This window comes from Ailuropoda melanoleuca, chromosome 17 (genome assembly GCF_002007445.2).
Source record: "Ailuropoda melanoleuca isolate Jingjing chromosome 17, ASM200744v2, whole genome shotgun sequence".
Taxonomy (NCBI): domain Eukaryota; kingdom Metazoa; phylum Chordata; class Mammalia; order Carnivora; family Ursidae; genus Ailuropoda; species Ailuropoda melanoleuca.
Window position 1 is genome coordinate 4,261,540 of NC_048234.1, and position 27,191 is coordinate 4,288,730.

General features: G+C 51.5%; 1 protein-coding gene across 7 annotated transcripts in view; it reads right to left on the minus strand.

Annotated features, from left to right (window-relative positions):
• The window catches only part of GAS7 (growth arrest specific 7), a 214,997-nt gene that overhangs the window by 109,584 nt on the left and 78,222 nt on the right, over positions 1–27,191 (minus strand). For 3 of the 7 annotated variants that reach the window (XM_034646914.1, XM_034646915.1, XM_034646924.1), the window contains exon 1: positions 13,822–13,922. The exons of 3 other annotated variants lie outside the window; for them this stretch is intronic. In XM_034646914.1, the coding sequence (XP_034502805.1) occupies positions 13,822–13,907 (86 nt within the window). In that variant the 5' untranslated portion in view covers positions 13,908–13,922. Of the gene's footprint in view, positions 1–13,821; positions 13,923–27,191 lie in introns of those variants that run through there. One more of the 7 variants, XM_034646918.1, reaches the window with a different exon arrangement.

The window sequence follows — 27,191 nt, forward strand, 5'->3', positions numbered from 1 at the left end:
CACAGAGACCAAAAAAATAGAATGGCGATTGCCAAGGGCCAGGGGGAGACGAGAGAGAGGGGCGAGGGGGTGGGGATGGGGCGTTAGTGTTTAATGCAGACAGAGTGTCCGTTAGCAAGATGACAGAGTCTGGAGGCGGACAGTGACGGGTGCACAACATTGTGAAGGCGCTTGATGCCACAGAACTCTATGCTTAAAAATGATTAAAAGGGTTGAGGCGCCTGGGTGGCGCAGTCGTTAAGCATCTGCCTTGGGCTCAGGGCATGATCCCAGGGTCCTGGGATCGAGTCCCGCATCAGGCTCCTCTGCTATGAGCCTGCTTCTTCCTCTCCCACTCCCCCTGCTTGTGTTCCCTCTCTCGCTGGCTGTCTCTCGCTCTGTCAAATAAATAAAATAAAATCTTTTAAAAAAATGGTTAAAAGGGTAGATTTTATGTCATGTCTGTTTTAACACATACACACACACACACGTCCGGGACCCACAGAGATAGTTTAGATCAAGGGCCCCCGGCCACTGTGACATAAGCCACATCATGAGATACCTGGGGACAGAACCTCCGGAGAGGCAAAGTGTGCATCCAGAGAGAAGTCTCCCCAGGCTGCTGGTGAAGCTGATGAGAAGACAAGGCCGGGGCATCTGTCAGCTTCAGTGTTCAATCTTGGGGAAACTGAGGCAGCAAAGTCAGCATCCTAATGTCAACCACAGGCTTGTCTGCTGGGGGGGGTGCACACACTTAGAGGGCCAGTGGCAACATGCCTCCCCCGCTGGACACATCAACTTCTTCCTTTCTGGTCTTTTTCTTTCCATCCCTAGAGGCAGAGCTCATCTCTTCCTTCTCAAAGCCTGGGGTGGGCTGCTCGAGGGGCTCTACCCCGCTCTGCTTGTCAGGCTCCGATCCACTGCAGGGGTGACAACGAGCGAGCTCTCACTCTGTTCCTTGTGTCCTGTAATTTGTCCAACAAGACAACGAGGAGGTTTCTAGTATCGTCCCCATTTAACAGAGCAGTACACAGAGGCTCTCGGGATAGGTCAGGATGGGTGGGTAGGAGAAATAAGCTAAGGGAATGATACTCCAGGCCACGTGGCCACAGGAGCAAAGGCCTAGAGGGAAAGCAGTGTGGGCAGGCATGAGGACCACTTCCATCAGGATTCAAGGGCATAGAAGGTGACAGAAGGAGTAGTTATGGATGGAGTCCAGTTGTGAGAGACCCCGAGAGCACCAAGGCCGAGAAATCAGACTCCCTTCTCTAAGCCACAAACACTGACGGGTTTGGAGCAGGGGAGGAAACACCACCAATGTTGTGCTTTGGAGCAATCATCCCGACACCAGGGTATAAAAAGAAAAGTGTAGAGGAGAAAACTAGTTATGGGATCCCTCCCCTCCTTTCTCTCTTCCTAAACACAAGAGAAATTCGAGGCTTAAATCTACATTTATAAAGCGAGAGGTGAGAAGTCCTCCAAGGGCTGAGTTACTGTCCTCTTCCCCCCTTGGTATGGGAAGGGGGACCTGGTGGTCACCACACCGACCTTGGAGGTCAGCCCCGCCAGCGGAAGGCCCGGACAGAAGCATGGTTCGTCTCTGCTCCTGGAAAAGGGCTCCCACCCACAAGAAGGTAAAAGCAAAATTACATCTACACCCAGACAGCCAAGTCCTTCGCCTTGGGTCCTTCGGGTTTCATGGAATTAAAATACCCATGGAAGCTCTCACAGACCATAACTTTTTGGTTTTATAACAGCAAAGAGGGGACAGTTTTAAGGCTATTCAGCCTTGACACTGCATCACACACATGAATACATACAGTCACAGATAATAACGCACCCCTATAGGCAACACACAGAGATTGTCATCACGGTTCCCAGGATGGCCTCTAGCCAATGGCGAGAGATCTTTCTGGACCTTTATGAACCGGGAGGCTAATCTGCTCTGACCTGAGCTAAGCAGAACAAACCAGAGGCCCACAAATGTTTTATCCTTTAGGATTCACCAACACGAGTATCTCGGGGTGTGTAAAACTCATAAAGACATTCTCAGGGGTTTACGGTTTGGGGTGATCCGAGCATCTCAAACCAGAGGTCCCTTGAGTTTTGCTTTATGGATAATCTTCTATCATTTGAGTTGGCTTCAAAAAAGCACAAATGTTCTCCTTGTGGTCTCTGCAAATAGGTAGGTTCCTACATCAGGGGTCATGTGGACAAACGAGGGACGGAGGGAAACTTGTGATCCAAATATAGGAAAGACCAACAATCACTTCCACGGAGCTCCATTTTCCCCAAGTTTCGTGGAGTCCGATGCAGCCAACCCCGTTGCTATTACTCGTTGTCTCAGCTGAAAACCCTTGTCCTCGGTACCATGAGTCGTGTTGTCTTATAACAATAATTAATAAGAAAGACGGGGTAGGGCGATGACTCGCTTTTTCTAAATGCTTCATGAGGTCGTGAAGGGAAAAATTATTCACCAGACCGTGCAATCTTGGGGGGGGGGTGTCTCGAAGACACTCCCAACCCCCTCATAGGCAGCCCTTGCCTATAGGATCAGTCAAGCAACTGGTAGTTACCAGCAACCTCTTTCCAAATGCTGTGGAAGACGCGGGCAAGTGTAACACAAAAGGGACTTGGTTTCTACAATTTGGAAGACAAGGCACAGACAGACACAAGGGAAGAAGCAGAAATAACTACACGAGGGAGTCTGTCACAAGTGCCAAGCGATAAGTCGGCAGACAATAAGAGCTTTCAGAATCTAGAGAAGGGCGAGATCGTGCTCGGCTGGGGCAGTCGGAGAAGGCTTCTCAGAAGATACAGCCGTGGCCTGACAGCAGGGATGAAAAGGAGGGGCCTGACCGGAACGGAGGGACAGTACGTGAGAAGCAGAGGGCGCCTCAGGGACTGAGCAGATGGGGGGGGAGTGGGAGGAAGAAAAAGGCTATCCTGAAGGGGACAAGAGAAGCTGGACCCAGTACTCAGGGAGATCCGGCCGTGGCAGAAGCCAGATTGGGGATATACGGTAGCATTTACAAAGGCCTCCATACTCAAGCTCCGAGTGCTTGATCAGGGTGCAGCTGGGCTGGGTGTGGCCCTCGACACATGGGACTGGGGTATCGTACATGTGGACTCAGTTTATGAAGCAAGAATGGAGAGCTGAGCCCCGAGACGTGCTCTCACTTAGCAGGAGAATGACTTCCCCCTGACCCTCCTTGGGCCCAATCCCTCCCCGCCACGAGCCCCCCATCAGTACAGACAGCATGCCCTGGGCCCCTCTCTGAGACCCTCAAAGGCAAGAACCGGGTCTCCATGCTTCTCCCCTCCAATGCGGCCTTGACCCTCCCACTCGGGGGCTGGTTCCATGATGAGCAAGGAATGGACGCGAGTTCTGGGAATGAGTTCCAGAAAGCACATGAGGATGGGGTCACAAGAACAGATAGCGGTGTCCACGAGAGAGATGGAAGAAGACGCTCACCGATGATGGAGGGATGCTCCCCTGCCAATTCTAGAAAGAGGAGCAGGCGAGTGAGCTGGGTGGGGAAATCTAGTCCCAAGCGTATAAGGAGCTGGGAGCCTGAGGACATGCGGGGACAGGAGGTAAGACATTGAGACAGATGCCATTACAGAAGAGGGAGGAGAGAGAGGGCAGGGCTGTGAGGAGGCAGTGGGTGGCCCGGGCCCACTGGGCCCATGGATGGCTCCTATGAGGGGCCTGGCAGCTTGCTTCTTGCCCTCAGTGTGGGTGGGTCCGAGGCCCCTCCTGAGGTTCCCATGTGTTCCACTCCACAAAAGAGTCCCAAGATCAAGTGGACACATCAGAAATGGCACCCACTTTAACAGGCTTGGTTCCGACCCAAGGGATACTTTGGCTCATCATCTCCCACCAGACTCCAGCCATTCATGTTCCCCTGTCTCAACTCTGCCATCATTATACCACAAGCTGCCCTATTATTTACCCAGAATTTTTTTTTTTATCTGTCTTATAACGAGCTTGAATTTAGCCTGACCCTAAGCAGTAACAGCTACGGAACACGGATGCCATGAGGTTGGTTACCTTCCCTATTACACAGGTAAATAAACGTAACTTAAAAACTGTCATCACGGGGCGCCTGGGTGGCTCAGTCATTAAGCGTCTGCCTTCGGCTCAGGGCGTGATCCCAGAGTCCTGGGATCGAGCCCCACATCAGGCTCCTCCACTGGGAGCTGCTTCTTCCTCTCCCACTCCCCCTGCTTGTGTTCCCTCTCTCTCTGGCTGTCTCTATCTCTGTCGAATAAATGAATAAAAATCTTAAAAAAAAAAAAAAAAGAAAAGAAACACAGTTCCAGGCTATGCATAGAATTACCACAGAGCAGCCATGACACGGTCTAGGGAGGTTCTTTTTTGAAACCTAGAAAACCAGGCTCGAATTCTCCACTAACCACATACCCACAACTGCAGGGGCGAGGTCGCCAGTGTGTGCCCGAGTCACCGCTGGGAGGCCCAAGAGGGCAGTCCAGGGAGAAACGGAGGACTTCCCACGGTGAGGGCCACGTGACAGCCCTGGCTTTGAGGTGTGCGCACCACCAACCCTACAGGTAAGCAACTCTGAAAGGGATTCACCCTTCCCCCACATGCACAGTGCCAAGGCCAACAATACACGATGCATATGGCGCCCGACGGTACATGCAACGTCTACACAGACACCATCTTGTTGGAGCAGGAAGAGAGGAGCACGGGAACACGGGGAAAGGGTGAGAAAGCACCATCCTAAAGGCTCAAGGGAAGAGCACCTCTCCGAAGGCAATTCAGAAGACAACGTCAGGAAACTGCAAGAAAGCAAGAAATCCTCTTTGAAAGAGGAACAGAAAATCGTTACGGAAAAAGACGGCCAAAATAAGAAGGATGACACAAAAACAAAAACAGATGAGATCAGGACTGTACCAAAATCGCTCACTTAAATCCACATTAGGGGTTGTGGGTAAATGAAGATTTTTAAAAAGTTAAATCAATAAAATGCAGGCCTTCAAAGGATCTCCCCAAACTGCAAAGGTTTAAAAAAAAAAAAAAAAGGTGGGGCGCCTGGGTGGCACAGCGGTTGAACGTCTGCCTTTGGCTCAGGGCATGATCCCGGCATTAGGGGATCGAGCCCCACATCAGGCTCCTCCACTACGAGCCTGCTTCTTCCTCTCCCACTCCCCCTGCTTGTGTTCCCTCTCTTGCTGGCTGTCTCTAACTCTGTCGAATAAATAAATAAAATCTTTAAAAAAAAAAAAAAGGCAAGGAAATGAAAAAGTAATGCACGTTTAGGAAGCGTTCCATTAGAAAAGACCGGACCACATAGATGAATATCAATAATGAACTCCAAAAATAACAGAGAATTTTAAAAATCATGACCGCCAAGAGGCAAAGAGAAAGGCTGCCTGGGAAATCTGTGGTTCCTCAGACTTTTCTTCTGCTGCTACTATGGGCACTTCCCATGGAAATCAAAGCTCCATAAGGCAGGAACTGGCCAAGGGACTCGCATCAGCCCTCTGAAAGTGCTAGAAAGTGCTAGAAGGCATATTCCCACCCAAGTCAAAGCTTCATGGAGCGTGCTCATTGTCTCATTCATCACTGTGGGAGTTCAATAAGCCTTTGCTGAAGGGTGGACCAAACTGAGCTGCAAACATGAGTTTTTGTTCCGAACATCTAAGATTCAAGACATATACATCCAGCCAAGCTGTAGCAATATTTCACATGAAAGAGACAGAAAGCGTTCTCGAAGCACGCAGGTAAACAAACCAACCACGTACTCTCCAGGCACTGAGAGAGAGATCAACATGAGTGTGAGGGCCCCAGGGAATCACCATATAAATGCATCCGTGAGGCATTTCTTACTCAGTGTAGACCCCCAGCTCAGAAACCCAGCCAATGGGGTGAAGCCCAGTGACCGATGTCTCCCTCAGCCCTCGTCCCCTGCTTGGCGCCCCTCCTGCGATCAGGCTACCCCTGTCTCCTGCAACATCCTTCAAGGCCAAGACAGAGGAAGCCTCCAGCCATGTGTGGGGAGCACCATTCCCCAATCCTGTCTTTTCTGCCCAAGCACGCACTGACACTGGGGTAGCCACTGGACCTTTGGGGACAAGCACCCCAGAGACGCTGTCTGTGTAGAGCACCACTCTGTTTGCTCGGGAACTAGAAGAATGACCTTTGGCATAATTACAACTCCCACTGAATGAACCAAGCCATCCCTCCTCCCCAGATCAGGAAAGACCAATCAGCCACCCAACGGAAAATGCTCTCAGTCACCAAAACCCCCTTTCGTATCACCTTCTAAAAGCTATTCCCGCTTTAAGAACCCGAGCACACAGCACGATGTCAAAGGTGGGAAATGATGTGCCCCACACCCCAACCCTCCCCCCCAATGAAACACTGAGGGAACACAGGAAAATGTGAACGCAGGACATCTCTGTATTCTGGGATTTCTCCAACTGTTTTAATTGTTTTCATTTTATCATATTTAAAAGGTTTATTTACTTTTAACTGTGCAAGTCAAAATTTTTCTATTTTTTTAAACGTGTTTATAAAATTATTTTTACAGTCAGGAAAACACTGCCTTCCCCCCAAATCAGCATATCCAATTCTAAAATATACCATATGATCCCAATTATGTAGACAAGTATATACAGCCCCCAAAAGGGGGGGATGAAAAGAATGCAAAATATTCTTTCTTATTTCTGCTTTTCTTTATTTCCCATTTTCTATAATGAGCATATTAATTTTAATGCTTTTTTTGAGGGGAGAAGGGGCAGAGGGAGAGGGAGAGACAGAATCTTACGCCAGCTCCACACACAGCAGAGAGCCCAATGTGAGGCTCGAGCTTACAACCCTGGTATCATGACCTGAGCCGAAATCAAGAGTCAGATGCTTAAATGACTGAGCCACCCAGGTGCCCCAATTTTAATGCGGTTTTTTTTTTAACCTTTTACTTTATTCCATTATGAACTAATGTACAAATACAGCCCTATTTCAAATATTTAGAGAATATTTGCTAATAAAATCCCCCTTGATATCTCCCTTCTCAGTTGCCATCCTGTAAAATGAGTTCGTTACACTATGTTTCAAATGATAAGGAGACTTGGGGGGGTTATTTTTAAGAAAATGAATTAAGACAAAATGGGCAATAGTAAAGAACTTTCTGGTCCAATGCAAGGCGGACACAAAAATTAGATGGAAGGGACCCCAGAGATCATTTGATCCCATGCTGCCATTTCACAGATTGGGAAACTGAGCCCACAGACAGATGGGAACTGGATGCCAAGTGTCCCCCAGCCCAGCGCAGAGCCCCCACCTCCTTGCTCTCCAGCCACCCTAAATTTGGTGATGTTGCTGGCATGGTTAGAGGACTAGTTTTAGACACAGAACTCAGCAAGAGTCAAAGCCCCACCTAGGACGGCTCCCAAGCTGACCCCAACACTGCTCTGTGCAAGCCAACCTCCAATGAGTCCAGCTCTCTGCTCAACCACGAGCCACGTCCCATCCGTCTGTGGCCAGTGAGCCCCCGTGTAGGAGGGGGCCCAGAGAGGAAACATCTGTGTACACAAGGGGACTGAAGGGGAGTGAATAAACACACTTGACTTTCCCTTTGGCAAATCCTCTTTGGCCTCTTTTTCCACTCATTGAAATGCAAAGCCCCATTCCAATGAGGAGGTCCGGAAGATTCCAGAAACTTCTAGAAACCACAACCCCCACTCTGCAACAGGGATTTCCAAAACAAGGTGCGCATGCATGTTTTGGGGGTGTGGGTGAGGATAAACAGCAGAGACAACCCCCAGAAACCAGCCACAGGCATCCATTGGCTTGTCCCCAACCCCAGCTTCTAACCTTTAGCCAGGCACACAGGAAGTTCAAGTATACCTTCCATGGCTTTCCAGCCGTGTAACCTCAGGCAAGTCACTTCACCTCTTTGAAATCATCTTTTCTCTTTCCTGCATGTAAAAATGGAAATACCACCATCTCCTTCACAGAGTTCTTGCAAAGACCAGAGGGCCAAAAGCACAGTAGCAACTGCATAAATGTCAGCTTTGCCCCATACCTTCCCATCCCCGTTAAGTCACTGAGTAACCCTTGGGGAAAGCTGTCAACAACTGAGGTCACAGCACTGTCACTCCTATGGCACCCACTGGGTTTTCCCAACAGCCCGGGCTCACAGCTGTGCAGATGGGAACCTTCTAACATCCCTGACACAGACCAAACTCATCGAAGGAGCGAGAGGAATTGCACATGAAATGGAATTCCTATGCTCAGCGGCCAAGACTGGGATTTAGAGGACCATCAGAAGGGAACAGTAAAATCCAGGGAGCCCAGCCCACACCATGTCCATCGGCGTCTCTGGAAAGCTGGCCACTTACACATCTCACAGCCTAGTTGACCCTTACGAGAACGCTGGAAAGAAGTATTCTTATTTTCCTTCTATAATCGAGTAAATGGAGGTCTTCCCCAAGGTCTCACGACACAGAAGACCACAGAACCAGTTTGAACCCGGTGTCCCGGCTCCAAGAACAATGCCATTCCCTCCTCACTGCAGGCTACCACCGACAGACTGTCAAGAATCCTCTCTCCAAGGGCAAATACTCCAGGGAGAAGTCACAATGAGTGAGGCCAAGACCGGCCAAGCCCCTAACTACCAACTTCCATGGCAGAAGGTGGTGGCTGATTGCCCGCAGGAGGCCTTGTGCGCTAAATGGAGGGAGAGCTGCTGGAGGAGGGAAGGGAAGTACCAAGATAAACAACTCCACAGAAAAGAGCCCTGACCGGCAGCTGGCATGAACGACACCCAAGAGAGATACTGACTGAGCACCACAAACCGAGTCACTGTGAGCAGCTTCCATGCAAGGATGGCAGCCCCCGCCCACCCACACGAAGAAGCAGAGACGGCATGGAGGATCGGCCTGGGTTCAAAGTTCCAGGGGGATGCGGACCCGCCCTGCTTTGTCTGCTGGGCCTGGTGCGTCCCTTCGTTCTGTCCCTTAGGAGATCCAGCGCCCGCCCCCAGCCCCACCTTCCCTCCCATGCGAGCCGGTCCACTCCTACCTCCATGGTTGCTCTTGTTGGGACGGCCTACAATGAGTGGTCCTCACTCCCCAAGACCTAGAACAGTGTCCGACTCAAATGTGTCCCCAGACACAGAAAACACACCCAATGAACATACGCGGTATTGATGGAGATCCCCCCCAAGTCTCTGAGTAGGATTTGTCAGTCCCCCTAGAAAGTGGGTGCCGTATCTTCCTGGGGTCACCTGGCCACCCATGTGAGGGGTACAGGAAGAGCAGGGGCACCTGGGTGGCTCAGTCGGTTAAGTGTCTGACTCTTGATCTTAGCTCAGGTCTTGATCTCAGGGTCACGAATTCAAGCTCTGCATTGGGCTCCATGAAGGGCGTGGAACTTACGTCTACACTGAAATCCTGTCAGGGGCCCCCAAATCACAAATGGACCGGACAGGCTTGGGGAAGGGTCATCAGTAGCTTGGCTGGGTCTCTGAAACAAGCCTCTCCTGGGCCTAGGGCCCTCCAAGTAAATACATTCAGGAAGGACTCACTCTCTCAAGGCACCTCAATGTTCTACAAGCATAATTAAAGTTTTCCAGCCAGAGAGAAAGTGGGCAGAGGCCAGAGGTGACCATCTATGATGAAAGCAGTCTGAGGGACCAATGCTTGATGTGAAATGTACATATGTGGTTGGTTCTGACCCATACTTTTTAAAGAACTGGTATATTATTCTCACCCAAGGACTCCCAGTGCATGAATGTGCGGTTACCTCTGATACGCTCGAGCAGCCAACCTGATCTCTCTCGACATCATTCAATCACTGGCCTTGTCTGCTAGGGTCACACTCCTCCTCTCCCATAGGAAGACAGCCCAGGGACTACCTTTCTCTCTCGGACAGTCAAAAGCACTGGGGTTTGCTCACCACAGTTGCACCAATAAGACCCACAGACGAAGTGCTGAATAGCCAATGGCTGGATCAAAAGGGATTATTAGGATTTGCTGGGATCCCACAAACAGAAATACTCCTCCAGCCCTCAAAGCATGCATGGGACTCTGCCAGGAGTGGTGTGGGGCGAAACCCTCAGCTCCTTTTCTTCGGCCAGGGGGGATCCCCACCTTTCCTCCCGCTCTTGGTCTTCGAAGGATGGAACATGACAGTAACAGGTGTAGACACTCTATCCACGCTCTGAGCCACAGATACACAGAACATTCCATCCAAAGGCAACAGAGCACACATTCTTCTCAAGTGCACATGGAAAATATTCCAGGAGAGATCAAATGTTAGGCCACAGAACAAGTCTCAAAAAATTCAAGAAGATGGAAATCCTATCAAGCACCCTGTCCGACCACAATGGTACGAAATGAAAAAGCAATTACAAGGAGAAAACTGGAAAAACCACAAAAACGTGGGGAGATGAAATAACATGCTTCTTCATCGGAAAATAAAGAAGAAATCAAATAATGCCTAAAGACAAAACAAAAAAACAAAAACAAAAACAAAAAAACCCCCAAAAACAACAATAACAAACAAACAAAAAAAAAACCAGAAAATCCACGGGATGCAGCAAAAGCAGTTCTAACAGGCAAGTTCATAGCAACCCAGGCCCACCCGATAAACAAGAAAAATCTCAATCTAACGTTACACTTAAAGGAACTAGAAAAATAAGAACAAATGAAGCCTGAAGTTAGAAGGAAAGAAATAATAAAGAACAGAGCAGAACTAATGGAGAGATCTAGAGGGGTATCATGCTAAGTAGAATAAGGCAGAAGGAGAAAAACAAAAACCACATGATTTCACTCATATATGCAATCACAGATACAGAAAACCCACTGATGTTGACCGGAGCGGAAGGGGGCTTTGGGGAGAGGGGCAAAATGGGTAGAAGGGTCATCTGTTCAGCGATGGATGTTAACTAGACTTTTGGGGGTGACCACTTTATAGCATAGACAGCTGTCCAAGTAGAACATTATATGCCCGGCACTTACGACTGCCATACACCAATTTCACCCCAATGTAAAAAAAGAATGATGGCCACTGTTCCATTATTGGTCTCAGTGCTGGTGAACAGCAGAGATGGGTGGGGACTACGGCAAACTGGAAAACCTACCCCTCGGCTTGGCGTCACCAAAGCTACTCTTTTGTTTTTGTTTTTTTTTTGCAAGAGACGCCGGGTATCTTGATTTCTAATGTGAAATCTGATGATTTGTAGATGTCGGCACCCGACTCAACAATTTTAAAATGAAACCATGGATGAAAACAAAACAAAACGACAACAGAACCTCCCCCAGTCCTGAACTCGATTGTGCCCGCTGGTCACCAGTGTGCCGCTCGTCGTGAATTGCTGGGTATCTGCATAAGCAGTTGTTTGAAGAGAGGGCTCCCTGGTTTTTAAAGAGTATGAATTAGTTGCTGCCACGCTACGCTAACCATCCCTTCTCAGAGACCTCTTACCACCAACACCTGCTGGGTGCAGCTGGACGCCAGCATCCAGGGATTTTAAAGGCTGCAAATGTGTGGCCAATGTCCCCTCTCCCCAGAGCTAGGCACCACAGCCTGGGTCTCGCCTTCCTTGGAAGGGAAGCACAGGACAAGACAGGTGCGTGAGGAAGCAAAACAGCCTAAGGACTGAGGCACGCACCACCAGCTGGGGAGTGGGGCAGAGAAGGTGGTCAGAGCTGCGCACTGAGCAATCTGAATGAAGATCAGAGATTGGGGAACCAAGTGAGTGAGCCAGGCACAGCAGCCTTGGGAAGGACAGACGTGCATTCATGCGTCTGAAGGCAAGGTGACACAGTTGCCCCCATAAGCAGAGAGATTCTCTTGGGGCAGCAAGACCAAGCAGCTGGAAGCTAGCACCCTTGCACCCTTGCACCACAGCGAGTGGGAAGGAAGGCTGGACCAGTGCTCATGGGAGGACTGCAGGACCCAAACCCGCAGGGCTCTGGAGCCTGGGAACGTGTATTCTGGGACCGCTGGGACGGATGCAGGGTGATGGGGGCAGTCTCAGCAAGAATCACAGTGTCTTTCTCAATCCGGCCACAGGGGGCTCTCCTTCCGAACTCAGACCCTGAGAGAAGGGCTGTCCCCTCCCTGTCCCCAGACCTCACACTTCCCAACTGTCCTGCCGCCCCATCTAGGCTGCACAGGGCACCACCTCAGCGTCTCGAAAGTGATGCTTGCACGGGGCTCCCCCCGAGAAGCCTTCCCTTCTCCTTCCGGCTCTCCCCTGGAAAGGAGAGCCACAGCCGTCTCCCTGCATGAGAAAATTCAGGCTCATTCAGGCAACCACCCAAAGCCAGCAGTTCCCCAACTCTGTTTTTCGAAGTCTGAGCCCCAGTGAAAAGCCCATTTGACATCACAGCCCAACATACACACAGAAAGCACAAACTTCATGTTGCAGTGCGTACCCTACGGCAGGCAATACATGCTGAGATTTTGCCGTTCGACTTTTTATGCTGAACACTGGTCATATACACTGTGAGCCATGGTTCCAGGAACACTGCTTTACCTCGTCCCGACCTCCTTTCATGGGGCTCCCCCCCTCCACCTCCCTCCCCATCAGAAATTCCTATAAAGGTTTCCTTTGCGGTACTTTTCTGGACCCCCCTCCCCAGGCAGAAAGAAATGCTCCTGGTTCTCCCAGCTTCGGAGGACTGTGTACCACTCACGGGCACTTAGCGTTCTCGGGTCTTCTCTTTTCGAGAACAGGGTCCAAGTCTCTGGATCCAGTCCACTTAAAATCTCTGTCCAATGCTTGATCTCCAAAAAGAAGAAGCCTGAGTGAGACTTCCTAATTATGATAAAATTACACTGCATTTTGCTTCACACCACAAAGCCCAATCTTTGGAGAGCCCCTCTGCTCCCGGCAACACCCCCTTCCCTGCCCCGGCGGGGAGACGGAGCTGTGTGGTTTCCAAACTGCTCTGTGCATGGATGCATCACTCCTCCCTCAGGACCTGAACACGGTCCCTAACAGGCTCACACGGGCCGTGACATTGACTTACCTCAAGAGAGCTGGGGAAGAAAGAGATTTTGCATACCCAGAGCTCAGGTGGGGAAACCGAGAAAAGCTAACACAACTGTCACATGGGAAGTGGCTGAATCCACACGAATCTGAGCTTCCCAGACTCTCGGTTGCATGCACTTTCCAGAAGCCTTAAGTGACTTCAGATGCTGTTATGTAATCCTGTGTTTGTGACCTACCCCCCAACTTGGGCCTCCCTCTCTTCAGCCCCCGTAGCTCTTATGCATCCCCACAAGACACAGGTGTCCCAGTCAGAAGATCCCCGTGGACCTGGTTGCTGTCCTACTCTGTCCCTGACCGGCTGTGTGACATCTGGCAGAACACAGCACCTCTCTGGGCTTCTTCCTCATCTAGAATCCGAGGGGAGCTGACCCTGCTGATTCCCGAAAGCCCCTTCCAGGCTTCTCCTGAGGACTCTACCCGCACATTTGGAACAGTGTGGCCCTGAGAAGGCCTGGCCACACTCAGGAATTAAGGATAAAGCAAAACAGAAGGGAAGACCCAGAAGAAAGAGCCAAGGCAAGTTGAAGGCAACAAGAACTACTCGCTTCCCATCGAGCTCACCATCTCAGATAGCCCCGCTGCCCAAGTGGTTTGTCCTTTCCCAAGCCCTGGGGTCCCTATGCGACCCAGACTCAGGGCAGACAGGTGGGCAAACAGAAGCATCAGCCTGGGTCCCTCCACCGCAGAGCCAAGCACCTGCACACAGAGGCTCTCCAGGGCGGGCTTCCCTCCCCCGGTGCATGGCCAGCCACCTGGCTCTCTCTGGGCTCCGATGAACTTCGAGCACTTGCCCGGGGCCCCAACTCACCTCAACCCCACAGTCCCTCCTCTTGCAAAGCTGACACGCTGGTCATTTTCTGCCACCGTCTCCACATCCGCTGCTCCCCGTGGCATCAGCTAATTCACTGTGCAAAGCAGCATTTAAATATAGAAAGTTGCAGCCACGCAGGTTAGCATTAAAATAGAGACTTGGCGTTGCCGTGGCAACCAAACAAATGATATTCAAAATGAAAGAGGAGTATTCTGCAATCCAGAAAGCACGTCCAACAGCCTTCCAGGGCAGCTTGCCCGGTCCCCTCGAGGGTGGGTGGGACAGCCTCTGGAGAAAGGACCTTCCCCTCGGTGAACCTCCTTGCTTCCCATTAAGTCACCCGTTCTGGTTTCAGCTATGACCACGGCTCCCCACACTAAGCCCCTTCCTAAAGCCAACTCCAGCCTGGAGCGGACCCGAGGCCAAGGCACGGAGGGGCTATGATGACCTTGACTGGGTACCTCAACTTGCAAAATCTTTACTCCTCAAGCACCAAGGGGAAATAGCTTGTGGCCCTGAGGCTATCAAGGATGCTTCTGGAAACAAAGGTGGCTTCTGCCACGGCCCGCCACGGGCACAGAGTCAAGAGACACAGTGAGTACTTTCGGCGGGCTACTTTGCCTGAGCCTCAGCCTAAAAATAAGAAGTGGGGGGAGGCGGGGGGGGCAAAGGGATGGAGAAGCAGCCTAGTGCCTGCTGCCTCTGTGATGCTAGGATGTGTGTCTTTCCTACTGGGTCATCTCTTCGTTTTACTTTCTTCTTGTTTCCCCAGTCCCTGGGCATACACCTTACTCGGCCACACAGGCCCTGAGCGTTGCTGGAGCTCCAGTCACACTCAGAGGCTCCAGCTCCAGCTTCCTAGCTCCTGATCAACACAGCCACCACCCAGAACATTCCCAGCCACCAAGGCGAAAGGTCTGGATCAAGGAGCCACCAAGAGGCCAGGGGCCTTGGGCAACTCTGAGCCTTTCTGCGAGTCATTCACACATTTTAAAAATCAGCCCCTGATCTAGAAGGATGAAAATTAAAAAGAATGCCAACCCCAAGTGCCAGCGAGGGCGCAGAGCAGCTGGAACCCCCATACGCTGCTGCGGGAATGCAGAATGGCACAGCCCCTCTGGAGAGCAGGTGGCGGTTTTCTAGAACGTGAACGTACGTACTCACCATACGAGCCAACCATCCCTCTCCCAGGTATGTACCCAAGAGAAGGGAAACGTAGGTCCAACACGAAGTCTTAGGCACAAAGGTGCATAGCAGCTTTATTCACAATAACCCCACACTGGGAAGCAACCCAAAGACCATCAACAGGGAATGGAGAGCAAGGCATGGTACATGCACACGGCGGGTCACGACTCCCGACACAAAGGACTCGACTATGGACACGTGTAGTGACTTGGAGCGTCTCACAGGTGTCCGCTGAGAAGCCAGGCTCATAAGGTTACATACCGTACGATCCCCTTTTTGTGACGTGCTCAGAAAGACAAAGCTATAGGGATGGATGGCTCGTGGGGGGCGGGGGAGGGTGTGAGAGCAGACGGGGAACACGAGGGAGGTTCTTGGGGTGATGGAATTATTCTATATCCTGGTTGAGGGTGTGGTTACATGAATCTATATATATGTACAACTGTTCACCCAAAAAAGTCTGTTTTACTGCATGACCATTGAAAAAACAATTTTGGGGGGCGCCTGGGTGGCTCAGTCCATTAAGCCTCTGCCTTCGGCTCAGGTCATGATCTCAAGGTCCTGGAATCCAGCCCTGCATCAGGCTCCCTGCTCAGTGGGGAGTCTGGTTCTCCCTCTTCCTCTACCCCTCCCTTCCCACCCCTGCTCGGGTGCACTCTCTTTCTGTCTCTAATAAATAAACAAAATCTTAAAAAAAAAAAAAAAAACCAGTTTGTCACCTTGGGGGTAAAATCATTAGAGGATGGCAGTCTCCTTGTGGTGTTCGGATCAAACACGGGGTCCCCATGCATCCACTGTAGAGTTCTGAGAACTGTCCATTATCAGTACCATTTTTCATTGCAAAGACCCTCTTCTTGTCCTAGGCCACGGCTCTCAACCTTGGACCAGGGGCATTTGTTTGAAAGTACAAAGCCTCGGGTCTCACCCTAGCCCTCCCGAACCAGAAACTCTGGGGCCCCCAGAGTATTAACAAGGCCTCCTGGGCCGTGAGTCGAACGCACCCCGAAATTTGGGAACCACCAGCCTCCATCTACGGGCTGGATCCAGCAAGGCCAGCCCATGGCGGAAGGGTCTGGCCCGTGTCCCTTCGATATCAAAACGCGAGGGAAACGGACCATGTCTTTCTCCATTTCCTCCTTGTTGCTGGACTCATCCTTTTTTTTTTTTTAATTTTTAAATTTCTCTTCTGACTTCTGTTTCTCATCTGCCCCAAGCACCTGCGAAGACAAGGCCAGACAGTTCCGTCTGAGCACCTCAAGAAGCAAGCAGCAGGTAAAAACATGGACCCACCTGTTGTTTCGACCGCGACCCACTGGGGGAAGAGTGGCATCTACAAACTGAGAACCAGGCAGGGGCCCGGGGCTGAGCAGAGCCATCCCTCCCTTCTGACCCGGCCGAGCTCCTGGGCCAGGACCAGAACCCACCTCGCCAGCCAGTCCACTTGCCGCTCCACTCCTGAACGCTTCTCAAATCAAAGGGTACCTCGTGCTTGTCCCAGTGAACCCCGGACAAGCACGACTCCCTACTCACCCCAGAACAACAACTTCAAAGCTGTCTGGCTTGGTTTCTGGCCCCAACGACACACAGAGATGATGGATCGCAGAGAAGAAATCAGAACCATATGAATGCCATATTCAGCAAAATACACAGAATCCCAGCATCAGGGCTGGGTCCAGGGGGCTGCGTGTTTGGCCCAGAGCCCGGGCTTGGTGGCCCCCAGCGTGGGCTGGGCTCCCCGGCCTCTCCTCCCCGCCCACGACTCCCAGGGACAGAGCCAAGCGCGCCCAGCGTGCTGTCCCTCCTAGCCGAGGCCTCCGCTAGCAATACTGCTCCGGCTGACATTTCAGTGTTTTATGGAGTTTTTATATCCACTTTTATGGTGCAGTTGAAGATAGCTCAGCTTCTTTTCGAGTCCTGTCCTAATACGCACAAGTACCAACAGAACACTGGGCCATTAATGACAGAGTGACAGCTCCAGGAGCCTCTGCGGGGGGGGGGGTTGGGGGAGCAGCTGTGCACCCACCCCCTTTTATACCACTGGTTCCTCCCAGAGCCAACCCTGCTGGGCGGGCATCCTCACTCCCAGCCTCATTTTCATCACAGAACCCAGAAACCCTTTCCTCTCATGGCTTCTGGGGAAACAATAGGGCACTCCACAGAACCAGAGACGATTCCAGAGACATTTCCCAGGGGCCACGATGCGCATGGGGGTGGTGGGCGATGTGTCCGTCCCCTCTTGCTGCTGTAACAAGCAGCCACAAACTCAGGGGCTTGATGCAACACTACCCTTAGGGTTCTAGGGCTCAGCAGTGGGTCTCCCTGGGCTAAAACCAAGGTGGTGACAGAGCTGTGTCCCTGTGGTGGCTCCAGGGAAGAATCCGTTCCCTTGTCTTTGTCAGATTCTGGAGACGGCCTGCACTCCTTGGCGGCTGGCCCCCTCCCTCCATCTTCAAAGCTAGCAATGGGCTGGCCAGTCCTCTCCACGCGCACCCTTCTGGTTGTCCTGGGCCCACATGGATAGTGCAGGAGAAGTTCCCCATCCCACAGTCATCTGATCTGCAACCTCAAGTCTCTAGCCAGGTAAGCTCACATACTCACTGTTTGCAGGGACTAAGCCGGGGACATCTTGGATGTGTGTGTATGGGGCTGGGGGGTGGGGTGGTCGTTATTACGCCCCCCACAGGGAGCTCCTGGTGTCTGATACGCACAGGGCAGGGACACCGCTCAACACCGATGACACAGAAGACAGTTCGCCCACAACAAAGAATGACCAGGCCCCAAATGTCAGTTGTGCCAAAGCGGAGACACCGCGGCACAGCCTAATGCTTACCAGACCTGAGCTGGTCCCAGTGACCCCGACTCAAGTCCATTTCGCACACAGAGAGCTCAACTGTAGGAGGAAGCTATGACCCACAATGAAGGAGGCATTTTTTTTACCATCCTGTTAAATACTTGCATGCGGATTCTCTAACCCAGAATTACCCTCAAGTGCTTCTCGTCTGAAATACAGGACATACACAGAAGACGTTAGAAACACGCATCTTGCTTCTAGAAGGCCCAGAAACGCAGTGGACATACATCATCTGAATCTCTTTATGCAAAGGGGATTAAGAGGCGCAAACTTCCAGTTATAAAATAAATAAGTCATGGGGCTGTAAAGGACGGCATAGGGAATATAGTCAGTAATACTGTGATAACTTCGTATGAGGACAGACGGCGCCTAGATCTACTGCGGGGACCGTTTCGTAACGTATCAAAATATCAGAGTGCCATGCTGTTCGCCCGAAACGTAATACTGCACGTCGCTTATCATTCGATAAGAAAATTAATAAATTTCTTTACATGGGTAACTTCGAATAACATGGCGAATTCTGCTTGGCTGTTGGGCTGCTTTCTGGTCTCAGAAATTGCTACACGAGCAAGCCAGTGCGGCCACTCAGGTCCCCATCCCCGCTCTTCCCTCCCCCGGGGGGGAACGGACCCACCACTAGCTGATGAGAATTCCCGAAGACTCAGCAGACCTCAGTTCTGGGCTCCTACAGGTAACCCAGGGCAGTCCTGCAATCTCGGTTGAGGCCTATAGCAGCCGGGCACCCTGGGAGAAGGGGGGGGGAAGGGAGGAAGGGGGGTAAGGGAAGGAAGGGGAGGAAGGGAGGGAGTGAGGGGGAAGGGGAGGAAGGGGAGGGCCGCTTAGGAGGCCCTGCCCAGCCCCGCAGATAACAGGGAGTTTTCCCCACTCCCCTCCCCAGAGGTTGGTCCCCCATCAAGGGCAACGTCCCCATCACCCCAGGTCCCATCTGCTGGCTGGGTTTCCCAGACGGTAACTCGGTAACTGGGTAACTCGGTGGTGGTTTCCTGGGGATTCCCCTGCAGGGACAGGTAGGTAGGGCCTCCTTACGCCACTTCTGTGTCGCCACCTCTGTGTCGTTCTGACAGGAGTCCCCACTCCCTCCCAGCCCCATAGAAATGGGAGCAGAGGCACGGTGGCATCTGGCGTGGTTACGGGTACCCCCACATGCATCCCTGTGGTCTGTACCCCCAGGCGAGCCCCTGCTAGTCTACCCTCTCTGTCTGACACAGCAAAGTCCTTATTTAGCTCCTCTGTGGCAACCATCCAGCATTTTCTGCCAAAGCCACGTGTCTGCCCCAAAGCAGGGACGCAGGAAGCCTTGGGGGCCTGGGACCACCTCTGTCTAGAGGCCACCCACAGACTGATTCAATCGTCCATCCGGCAACGCTCGCTGCACATTTACCGTGAGCCTACACACCCCTCGAGACCGGGGACACAGAGGGCCTTGCCCCCAGGGAGCTTGAACCCAATGCAGGGAACACGGGAAGGGCCCGCTCTAAGCACGGACGTGCGTTACATCATGGAACACCCACGCCAACGAGGGAGACAAGGCACCTTCAACCATCTCTGTGTTCAGATCACTGCAACCACAGCAGGAAACACTTACGTGACACCCAGCATGGGCCCGGCCGTTTGTGTTGGTTTACAGACGCACGTCCACTCCTTCGCTCCGCCCCGCAAGGCGGGCTCTTTAATTACACCCATTTCGCAGGGGAGGAAACCGAGGTTCCAATGGTCGGCCACGTGCCCAGACGTGTGCATGCATTTCTAGCTCCCCGCGTTGGATTCAAGCTCCCTTCGGGACACCCATCCCAGGGCCCCCGCTTCTGAGGTGCAGGCAGGGGGGGCGGAGGAAGGGCTTTTTTCCTCCTGTAGCCACAGCAGACCCTTTGCTGCTCAGGCCCCAGTGAGTCACCTCCCTCCCAAGACAGTGCCACAGAGAGCCCCACTCTCTCTCTCACAGAAAGCCCCAGTGCTCACCCTCACTTCCTCAAACACAGCTTTCACCAGATCCAAGTGAGTCATGTAAATGCCAGCAAAAGTTCAAGATGATCAGATAATGGAATTTTCAACTAAAACGGGCCAATGGTAAGGGCTGCTATGATGACATCTCGGCCCTCTCACTCCATCTCCACCTTCTGGGACCTCCTGGGTCAGCGTCTCTGTGACCCAGGGGGCGACCACACTTGGGATCCTTGCGCCAGAGGCCAGGGCACAAGGAGAGCCTCAATGGCATGCTTTGGCATGTCTAAGCACGCCATGGCTGAGCTGGTGGCCTAGAAACCACGTGGGCTCCAAAGGGGGGGTCCTGCCAGTCTCAGGAGCTATAGCCAAACATCAATATTCTGTTATTCGCAAAACAGGGGTCTTCACAGATGCAATTAAGGATTCTGAAATAAGAAGGTGATCCTGGGGGCGCCTGGGTGGCACATCGGTTAAGCGCCTGCCTTCGGCTCAGGGCATGATCCTGGCGTTCTGGGATCGAGCCCCACGTCAGGCTCCTCCGCTGTGAGCCTGCTTCTTCCTCTCCTACTCCCCCTGTTTGTGTTCCCTCTCTCGCTGGCTGTCTCTATCTCTGTCAAATAAATAAATAAAATCTTAAAAAAAAAAAAGAAGGTGATCCTGGATTATCCAGGTGGCCCCTAAATGCAATCCCAAGTGTCCTTTTTCTTTTTTTAAGCCAGAGAGAGAGAGGGAACAAGAGCACAACCGNCCAGCGGGGGGGGGGGGGGCAGCAGGCAGAGGGAGAAGCAGGCTCTCCGCTGAGCAAGGAGCCCAATGCAGGGCTCGATCCCAGGACCCTGGGATCATGACCTGAGCCAAACGCAGACGCTTCACAGACTTAGCCACCCAGGCGCCCCGATCCCAAGGGTCCCTATAAGAGCGAAGCCAAGGGACATTTTATCACACAGAGAACAGGAGTCTGGTCAGGGAAGCAGGGGTCAGACTGGTGCAGCCACAAGTCAAAGGTGTCAGGGAGACCTGGCCCTAAGCCACCCCAATGAGAATGGAGAGGCGGGGAGAGGGCCCCCCCCCCCCACTCTGACCGCAACCCGAGAGTCAGCCACGTGGAAACGCTGTGTCAGGACATATGCAGGATGCAGGGCCGGCAGCTCTAGGGAAACATGGGGACCAAAACCAAACTCGGAAGCTTTCCGCTGCAGTCTGCAGACCTGGATCACGAGATGGTGCAGTGACATGGGATTCCCCCAAAGCCCAGACGTCCCCGTAACACTGGCAGCCCCCAAGACAGCGGTAGACAAGATGACCCAGGCGTTTTCAGAGGCTGATTTTTAGACAGCTGCATGTTCATTAAGGTTGGTTAGGAAACAGCAGGTAACTAGACATAAAGAGCACCGCTCCATCCTCCCCAAGAGTCACACTCCCGGATCAGTGCCCAGCCTGGCTCCTTGCCCCCTCGTCATTCCTAGTCTTTGCCTTTCACGGGCTTCTGGACTGACCCCAGAAAGAGAGAATACCAGCGAAGAGGCCATCCCTCTGGCCCGATTCCAAAATCAGGAGGCTGATGGGAAGAGAGGGGGAGAGGCTCCCTCACGGGCAGGTCATCACCTGGGAAATGGGAGAACACACGAGATGTGCCATTTCTCTAACACGGGGACTAGACTCCGGACTCCCACTTCCCCATCCCTACCCAACACCTCGCCACCCTCGGGTCTGACCCAACCACAGAGTCACTAGGTCAATCAGAGGGTCCCCGTCGGAGGCCATCAGTGCAGTGTTCCCAGCGGGCACTGAGGAACAGAGAACAGAATCCCCCGGGGTCTGCGTGCAGTAGGGTTATTCCTACAGAGCTGGGCTCTGCCTCCGGGGCCAAGAACAAGCACAGAAAACCAGCAGACGCGGGATGTGAGGCGCACACGTACTCGGCCACATGTGCCATCAGGGGACAGACAGGTGCAGCCCAGCCCATCAGAGTACGTGTCAGAGACCAGGAGCCTACCTATAAAAACCCAGAAATTTCCCATGAAAAAAATTAAGATTTCAACCATGCCCCGAAAAATCTAGAAGGATGAACTGAAGTTGCATCTGGTAGGAGTGAGAGCTGTGGCCGCCTTCTCCGCCATCCTCTGAGACAGTGGCTTTCAACCCTGGCTGCCCGTGAGAATCCTCTGGAAGCTTCCAAATCGCCCTGATGCCCCAAAGTGCCCCGACCCCTTAAACAGCTCTCGAGGGGAGAGACCTGGAGATGGCCATCTTCCAAACTCGCTGGGTGATTCCAACGTGCCGCTGACATAACAGGGCTGCTCTGGTGTCCCCACCGACCTGCCTGGGCAGACAGCTTATTTAGCTGAGGTGCAGAGAAAAGGGAAGGCTGGGGCCCCGTAAGCCAAAGCTGGCATGCAGACCCCCACCAGCGGCCCCCTGCTTTAACCACAGTCCAGGTCACAGCAGCTGGGCCGGGGGTGATGAGCCCCATCCCTTCGGGCTGCATCACCTCTGCCCGTCCTAGGAAAAGCAAAAGGACAAAGCTCGCCGCTGTCCAAGGCAGCACTCGGGCAGGTGTCCCCTGCCCACGGGCTCGGGACAGCCCTGAAGGCACCCCAGTTTCATATCGTCCTGCTGTGTCAGAGGTTCCTCTGGCTTAAAAATACTCTTTCTGTAAAACCCTGGAGCCAGGGGCGCCTGGATGGCTCAGTCGGTAAAGCGTCTGCCTTCGGCTCAGGTCATGATCTCAGGGTCCTGGGATCAAGTCCCGCATCGGGCTCCCTGCTCAGCGGGGAGTCTGCTTCTCCCTCTCCCTCTGCCATTCCCCCTTCTTGTGCTCTCTCAAATAAATACATAAAATCTTAAAAAAACAAAACCCTGGAGCCACACCACACCCACGGAAACCCCAGGTCCCATCACTTACTGATAGAAGATTGTTCGGTCCACAAGCCTCCCGGACTCCAATGCACGGGAGTCGATATGCAGAGAATGGACAGCTTGTCTGCACCTCTTCCGAGATGTGATGGGGACAGCAGGGAAAGAGACCTGAGCTCAGGCTGGTGCCCGTGGTCTGTCTGACCCCAGGATCAGTACATTAGTGGCTTAGCTGCAATTTGGGGCATTGCCCACTGGTTTTGTGCCATTTCTCTAAACACAGGGAGACTGAAAAGGAAGGAAAAAAGTGGGTTTCGGGACGTCATGGTCTCCAGCCCGTGTGGGGATTCTGAGAGTCGGGTGCCAGGCTGCCTGTCTCGCCCAAGGCAGACAGCTCAACAGAAACCCAAGAGGAGGCCCTCCCTACATGGGGACGAGAGTGACAGCAAGGATCAGCCTCGCAGGAACGAGGCAAGGAAATGGGATTTTGATTGCACAGATAAAACGTGCCAGTGCCGGAGAACGGTGACAAGTGGCATGTGAATCACGAAGACGAGAGCTTCCCAGGATGCGACGTGTCTGCACAAGCCATGTGGCTCAGCCTGAGAAACGGGAAAATGAGGAAGAGTGTGCTCACTGAGCCGGCAAACTCCTTCTGCCCCGGCGCCCCGGGCACAGCTGGAGTCAGGCCCCATCCCCCACGCGCAGGTGGAGGCCCAGGGTACCCCTCCCCGGCCAGCACGGGCTTGGAGCGTTCTCGTTCATGGCTAACAGCCCCGGAAGTCAGAACTGTTTCCATCTGAGCCTGTGCTCCAAGCACAGGGCCACCGTGTTGTCCCCAAGCATCCAGGGAAAGCCTCGGCACAGGTGCCAGCCTGCAGCCTTGCTCCAAAGCATGGCCCATGAGATTGTTAGAAATGCAGCGTCCCGGCCCCTCCCCAGACCTCCTGCATCAAGCGCCCTCCAATCATGAGCGTGTTAATGCTTGAGAAGCACTCGTTTGCAGCCTACAGGCCACCCTCATCCAGACCAAGCACGTAACAGCTCCACGGCTGAGGAATTTATTGGTGGTTTCGGTCTAGACAACTCACGCTGACTCTTCTCCCCTCCATCAAATCCAAGGCTGAAGCCCCTGCTTCAGCCCCAAGTAATGCATCAACCCAGGTAAGTGCAGATTAAGATGTCTCCCTGGGGCCACAGAAGCTGCTAGAATAACTCTACCTGCAACGGCGTATTGGCTCACGTGTTCACCTATTTATTTGTTGGTCAAGCTCATCCAGACATTTACTGGACACCTACTGTGTATCAGGCACTGAGAATACACAGATGAGTGACGCAGCCCGGTCCTGGGAAAAGTCTGGCCCCCGAGAGACAAAGAAAGAGAGACAGAGAAGACAGGCACCGAGTGACCTGCGTGCGTGCCCACCACTACGGGGGAAAAACCCTAAAGGTCATCACCATGACATGCTTTCTCTTTACCAGGCTTTTCTCTTTGCTCTTTCTGCTTCCTCCTGTCTTGCTTTCTATCAGCTTGATTGCGTTCTCTTTATTCTCCTTCCTGCCCCTGCAAGCTTGGCATTTATAGTCTATTTATACTACTTAAGTGACTTAGGAGGTTACACTGATATTTTTAACATGTACTCTCAACTCCAAGCATAAAGACGATCAATAGCTCTCTTTTCCTCCTGAATAATACAAAACCATGGGACACGCGTTCACTTTGATCTCCCCCCTCCCACCTCCCAGATGTTGGTAGCATGACTCACGGAAGATGTTATCTCCCCACAAGTCTTGGAGCTGCTGGTCATTTGCTTTCTCCTGCCACTGATCGTCTTCCAGAAAAATGACAAATTCCGAATTGACTCAAGAAGAAATAGAAACACTGAGTAAATCTATAACCTTCAAAGGAATTGATCCAGCAGTCTAAAATGTATCTTTTTTTTTTTTTAAGATTTTATTTATTTATGTGACAGAGAGACAGCCAGCAAGAGAGGGAACACAAGCAGGGGGAGTGGGAGAGGAAGAAGCAGGCTCACAGCGGAGGAGCCCGATGTGGGGCTCGATCCTGGAACGCCGGGATCACGCCCTGAGCCGATGGCAGACGCGTAACAACTGCGCCACCCGGGCGCCCCTAAAATGTATCTTAAAAAGCTACACCAGGTTTATGTGGTTCTACTGAGAAGTTTCTCAACCTTTGAAAGAAAAGACATTTATCTTATATGCTCTCTTCCAGAAAAACACTGAGAGAGAAGAACACTCAGTTCCTTTTATACTACCGCGTACCGACCTTTGAAGAAAAACAATGTAAGAATTAAAAGAATTAAAAGTCTACCTCCTCACCTCACAGGGCGTAACTGTAAAAATCCTAAATAAACATGACTAAATCCTGAGCAAGGAGGGATAGTAAAACACCGGAAAACTTACTAGTTAAGCTCGCCACATTAGAAGAGTATAAGAAAAAAAAAAAATGCAATAATCTAGATGCAGAAAAAGCATCTGACCATTAAAACTCCTCACAAATTAGGACCGGAAAGGAAATTTTCTGTCTGATAAATTGTAGCTATCCAAAATTAGAATAAATCTCATGTTTAATGGAACACACTGGGAGCTTTTCCTTTAAAGTCAGGAGTAAGACAAGGCTACCTTCCCCCACTGCTTCTTTTCAACACTTTACTGAAGATCCCATAACACAGTAAGGCAATAAAAAGAAAAAAATATAAGGGTTGCCAAGTAAAAAACTGCTGACACCCTCATACCATTTCATTGTCTACCCCGAAAATCCAGGAAATTCTAAAAATTATCTGAACCAATAAGACCACTGAAGATCTATTTATAAAAACAAACAGTATTCCTAACACTAGCTACGAACACAAAATATAAAACGTACGGTTAAAATGGCAGACAAAAACAGGCAGTTTATCCCCCCACGCTTTCCTGAAATCCCATTAAAAATGGGCAAAAAGAAAAGGGACAAAACCACCGAGAGAAATAAAAAGGAAATAAGAGTTGACAATCAGGGAGACACGGCCACACATTTTGGACAGTGGAACACAAACGGATAAATGGTCAAGACCAAGCCTAGAGGAGAAAACTGACAACTTTATTGCCTTAGGAGGGAGGCATCAACAAGAAACAAACCAATGTATAATGCAGAAGCTCAGAAAGGCCCAGGAAGACTCACAGGCACGAGGTATCGATGAGATGGAAACAGTAAAAGGAGGCAGAGGGATAGCCCCCTAGATCCCTCTCCACGCTTGGCCTCCAAGTGACTCCCCCAACTGCCCAGGGCAGGAAATGTCAAGATTCTAGAGGGAAACGAGCTCAGAGCTCTTAGATTCGGGGACACCTAGAGGACAGGTGACAAGCCATACTGAGAATACTGTGGGCTGAAGATCAGACCCACTTTTTTCCAGCAAGCTACTGGAGGAGAGCCAGGGGGAAAATCCAGAAAGAGGAAAATGGGAGACCCCAGGAATGGCCAAACCCCAGGAAAGGGAAGTAACGGGATGATGGTGAAGGAACGGTCCAGGATGACAGGCGACCACTGACCTGAAGCACAGACCAAAACCAGAGAAGACAGACTCATCATCTATCACTGGTGACAAGGCAGACCTGCTATATTTCTTCCAACAGTGTTGACAGTATTCAGGGGAACTTTATCGGTCTGGTGAAGAGTTTGGGGGAAGAACTGGTCCAAGAGACCGAGAACACCAAGCCAATAAAAAGGCAATTGTTTTTTATTTTACTTATTTGAATTTCTTTGATTAACTAGAGAAAATTTAAAAAGTGTCCTATCAAAGAAGCAGACGCCGAGAAGGAGTTCAGTTCTAATTAATCTCCGTGGGCATACTAATGAAAACAGCAGACTGTCATATAACCAAACATCATGGTACCACCATTTTGGGGGGTAAGGGAAGAGGTTATGTGTGCACATGGGGGCAGGGGGTGGGGTACAGTGGCGGTAGAAGGGCCAGGTCTAACTAATCTCCTCTAAGAAGAAACTCAAAAGGCAATATGTAATTTGGGAACTGGGGAGCAGACAGTAAATTGGGGAGAAGATGAGAAATAACAGTTTAGGGGCACCTGGCTGGCTCAGTCCGTATCGTATGTGACCCTGACTGCAGGGTCGTGAGTGCAAATGTGCCCCTACCTTCGAGCAAACAGGAGAAAGAAATTACAGATGGAGCAAAGATCTGAACGTCAAACACAAAACTTTAAAACTTTTAGAAAACAGTTTAGACCACTTGAGGACCTCGGCACACGAAACATTTTCTTAAGTAAGACCTAAAAAGCACAATGCATGGAAGTCATGGTTTCGTCACAGTATACAGGAGGGGTGAAAACTGTCCGAAAGATGTGTACACAAATGTTCGCGGCACAATTATCCATAATCGCTCAATGCTGGAAATGCCCCAAATGCCCATCAGTTGACAAATGGAGAAGCAAATTACAGTATATTTGACTAATGGAATTCTATCTACCAGGCAATCAAAAGGAACGAGCCATTGATACA